At 38.5% G+C, this 5000-nt stretch overlaps 1 protein-coding gene across 1 annotated transcript in view; it reads right to left on the minus strand.

The window, feature by feature from the left end:
• Nucleotides 1-2932: 2932 nt before the first annotated feature.
• Nucleotides 2933-5000, minus strand: part of LOC119580172 — an 8041-nt gene continuing 5973 nt past the window's right edge. The window contains exons 2-3 of the mRNA XM_037928150.1: nt 4363-4554; nt 2933-4188 (exon numbers count right to left, since the gene is read on the minus strand). Coding sequence (XP_037784078.1) covers nt 4003-4188; nt 4363-4554 — 378 coding nt within the window. The 3' untranslated portion in view covers nt 2933-4002. The remainder of the gene's footprint in view (nt 4189-4362; nt 4555-5000) is intronic.

Here is a 5000-nt window from a genome sequence, read left to right on the forward strand (position 1 = left end):
GAGCCATCTGACGGGGGAAGCGAAGGGAAGGGGGTCATGGGCTAGTAAGTTACGGGTGAAAATGGGTCATGTATTCGATTCGAGCAGTGGTTTTCTAACACGCTGAGACGCACCAACTCTTCACTCCGTTCATGTTCAAATACGAATGTAAATAAGCTACAATAGGTGCCAAACTTTAGGTTAAGTTAGCTTAGTCTTTTTACCTTACATTTTCTCTATGTTACTGTCTAAAAAGGCATTAATCTCAATGGCAAGAAGTACACATCCGCAAAATATCATGCAACACATGTGAAGGGTAATCGCAAGACACGTGTGTCGCGACGCACAGACTGAGAACCAGTTGTTTGATACAAGAACGAACATTGGTGGAAAAGCTTAAAGTGGGGAGAGTGAGAGTAGATCGAAATATAGGAAGTGAAACACAATGTGGAAAAAACTAAAAAAGGGGAAAACATTAAAAATAGGTAGAAAAAAAACAATCAGGAAGGTCATACTATTATTAACTGCCACCAAAATAATAGAAAGGGTGATATTTTTTCTGCATTCTTCATGAAATTGTTAACAAGGAGTAAATAAGTACGTTGTGATAAAGGTTGATATTTTAAGCATATTAGAACGTTATCTGATGATTAACATGATGCATGGATGAGTTTATATTTGCTCATAAAACATAGACAAATACAAAATTTTATGGGAAAAGAGTAAAAGAACAGATATCCTTTGCTTTTATTATCAATCCATACTTACACAGGTCGCCGTTGATGCAGTTATGCGCCCTATGAGACACATCTAAGATACAATGTGTCACGTGTGCGCAGAGGCAACGAGGTGCAGGTAGAACGTATCCATTTATTCCATCAACCTCCGAAGCCCTGGTGCAAACTACAGACCGGCTCTGGGATGTAACATTCTCTGGACATTCGTCTTTCATGGAACTTAAATCCTGTGTTAAGTAGAGATGAGCTTCGTGGCGGCAAGTTTCGTATGAGAATGCACAGCAGCTTCGAGTAATAAGAGTACGGGAGAGGTAAGCCTGGTGTAGAAACTCTTGGGTGATAGAAGGTGTTTGTGAATCTTTCGTGATTAGAGTTTCCGTTGTGTTCCAGAGGGAAGGCATCTTTGTTTTTTTCATTTGTGTTAATTGCTCTGGACTTTCTGAGTATGGTAGGGATTCTGATGTGGATAACTGTTTTACTGCCTGCGTATTCATTAATGACAGTGGAATATATTTAATGTCATGTGATTCTGAAGCTTCTTTTAAGACAGGTGATTTTATGGCTCCAAGTGTCGTTAGCATTTCTGTGGTGCCCATTAATTCTGATGAAAATGGTAGTATTTTCTTTGTGCTTAAATCCACTGTAGTGCCGGACACTGTATTGGAGATGTTAGGTGTAATCGGATCCGTTGTCATATTAGCCCCAAACATTTTATCGGAGCTTGAAAAGATATATGTCCGGCAACTATCAGAGTCTGTGTCTTGATGAATATTTCGTAGACTTTGTTTCCTTGAATTGTTCATTAGATTCCGTGGATATATCAGTCCATTAGACGTTGGAAGGGTCTGAGTAACATGATATTGTTGGGATAGTGTAGGACGCAAAAGTAGATCCTTGGATGCAGTCGATTTTGATATATTTTCTACCAAAAACCGCTTTCTGTTTCCCGTTTTCGACGTATCGATATGTGAAGATACAGTGTCTTTGGGTTTTGTTGAAAATCTCATCTTTTTAGGCTTATCGTCCGCATTCATCGTTCCACCAGGAATCTGTTTGAGACATTTCACCTTTTTCATCAAACATAACGTGTTGAGAGAGTAAGCAGGAGGAGCACCTGCAGCACCATGCAACATTTTGTGTAATAAGAACTGTTTCCTTAAAGGAACCACACTCATGTCACGTTTCTGGGCCTGAAGGGGAGATGATATCTGTAATATTATTTCTGGGGATCTTTCCTCGTGTGATTTTCCTATATCACATGTGGGTAAGAATACAAAGACGATCACAAGAGTCCTGATGACATGCCTCCGTCCATGGCAGGAACTCAAACACTTTAAAGATTTCCAGAGTAATTCCCGAGTCCTCATTGTGCCTGCAAACGATTATTTTATTTCCTTTTTCACAAACCACTTGTTTCTCTGTCCGCCGTTGCTGCGATCTGGCCAGCATTGACCGGCGATAAGCCCTGATATAATTAGTGAGACTCGAACTGCGCATGTTTGCTTATATTTTCGAAGGATGTTTTTTACATAGCATAACCATTTCATTTCTTTTGCGAGGTATATGCACGTAGTGCTGTAGTAATACTTATTTGAATTCTTTTATTTTAAAACGATATGAGTCTGAAACAAATTAATCTATTTCCTCATATAGAAACGTTTCAAGTCTGCATTTAGTATATCTTAAAATATCACTCCATAAAAGTAAACATGGTATCTTTTAGGCAACTGTTAAAAGCCATTAGCCCCCTAATCTACCCTGAGCAGTTAGCATGCTCCATCATCAAGTGTTGACAGAGCTGGAGGGGTGGTGCACTCTGCGCCCACAAAGACAGTCCACCGCCTACATCTACACCCTGCCTGTGTACACCCTGTTGGTCGATATATGATATCAGCTGACAGTTCGCTCTATAAACTTTGGTACAAATTACGGTTACCAGTTGTCTTTAGTGGTAGCAAGACAGTCACATTGTATCCAAGTCGACACTTGAAATCTAATATTAAACTTCGTTGTATGGGTATGATTATGTTGACGACGAAAAGTTTTGTGTATAAGCATATAATACTTGAATATAGATTTATTAGTATAACTTTCATGACAGTGGTATAAATAATTTTTTATAATCTATTTTATTGTTACTTAATACGTCTGTTTAACCTCTTTATACATGGCGGGGGGGGGGTCATCCAGACGAAATAAGAATTTTCAGAGACCTTACCAACCGCCAAAAAAGTGGGAGACACAGATTTAGGGTTATTCTTGGATTTCACAGTTATTGCCAGCTCATGAATAAAAATATTCAGTGTAGTCTCTTATTAATATATAATGTCATGTTTCTGTTCTTGTCGTTTTTACTTTCATTAAGATCTATCTTGATTTCTAGCTTATTTCTTTACAAATTTGAATGTAATGAAACTTTAATACTTTTACATACAGTAGAGAAACTGTGTAAACGCAGAGAATGTCCAGTATTTTCTTGTGTCTATATGTAATGCACCTTACACCTTTTCGTCTGCTTGTCTGCTTTTAGGACAACAATACAGAACTACATTACAGTTTAGTTTATTATATTATACAAACATTTGACTATAAATATACTGTATCACAGACGTTTTCTAATAAAACTGTTGTTAATTTTCTTGGAATTCTGCACTGTTTATTTCAATGTTAAGGTTTTATCTCTCTCTCTCTCTCTCTCTCTCTCTCTCTCTCTCTCTCTCTCTCTCTCTCTCTCTCTCTCTCTCTCTCTCTCTCTCTCTCTCTTTCTATATATATATATATATATATATATATATATATATATATATATATATATATATATATATACATTTTCTCTCTCTCTCTCTCTCTCTCTTTCTCTCTCTCTCACTCTCTCTGATACACTGTATCTCTCTTTTCCACAGTATTTTATCATCATTCACAGCATTGATACTCTTTGGGAAACAAATGTTTAGATATCTTTAACCAAAACAACATAAGTCTGAGCATCAGACTTTACTGTAATATAGATTAAACAGGATAAATTATTATAATCAGACCAACTAAAAACATATGCAAAACTTCAGCACCGTAAATACTATGCTATTAACTAATAAGCAAAACCTGACTAGCGTTTTGTTTTTATCACATGTAAAGAAAAAAGGTATTCTAACTCAAAAGAATGTAAATAAGAGATTAATTACATATTTTTTTCTTAATTCAAAGAAGTCCACAAGTCGGTACTGTATAACCTTCCGGGACCGTAATTGCCAAGTATCAGAACTAAATCTATGGCGCCTGGTTCGTCTCAGGGAAGAATCTTCAGCTCAGCCATGCGACGATGACCTCGGGTGTGTTTTCTGAGCATTACGAGGTCTTGCAGGGTCAGCCCGCGCCACGTGCGAAGGCCTTTCATCACGTGCAGGTTTTCGCATGTGTCCACGATGAGGCGCGCGGTGCTCAGGCCAAGCACGCAGTTGTACAGCTCCAGTACCTGCGATGTGCATGGAAATTTTACGACGAAATCCGTGTGATTGTTTTTGTCTATCTATTCAGTATCAACTAATTTCTTTTATAACAATATTTTCACATTTTGTATTCTTACTGTTATTAATGTTAACATATAATATAATAAAACAAACAAAGAGGAGGAAAACCTGATTCTCACCTCGAGTTTATGCATTCGATTTATCGCCAAGATGTCCAGCAGGTCGTTCTCCACGAGCGTCGTGGGTCGACACACGAGGCGCCGCAGCTGCAAGCACTTCCTGAGAGCCGCAACCAGTCCTTGCCGCACCAGAGTGAAGTCCTTCGCCCATGCCTTCGGCCCCACGCCCGTCATGCAGTCGATTTCCAGCACCTGCGAGGCAAGGCACGGTTCAAAGCAAGTGGTTTCATAGCGATGATGTTGGAAATTTTAATGTCTCTCTATTTACACATACTCACATTCATACGCATACACACAAACACAAGCCCCCCCCCCCCGGCATACACATAAACACAAACGCACCCCCCCCCCACTGGTTCTTAATGTATAATTGACAAGTTCAGAATTGTTTCGCAGTAATGATGCCATTTTTGTGTTTGTAAGTAATATGCAGACAACACTGCATCTATACTGTCTTAATGCAAAAATGACAAACAATGAACAGTATTTTTCATACCAGATACAAGTGTCTTTAAGAGATCCTTACATACACCCATCCTAACCATCCCAATCTCTATAAGGCATCATCTAACCTAACCAAACTCGAAATGAATTTATAATTAAGAGAATAAAGGCACACGTTTTCTCCGTTACATTTG

This window comes from Penaeus monodon, chromosome 13 (genome assembly GCF_015228065.2).
Source record: "Penaeus monodon isolate SGIC_2016 chromosome 13, NSTDA_Pmon_1, whole genome shotgun sequence".
NCBI classification, from domain to species: domain Eukaryota; kingdom Metazoa; phylum Arthropoda; class Malacostraca; order Decapoda; family Penaeidae; genus Penaeus; species Penaeus monodon.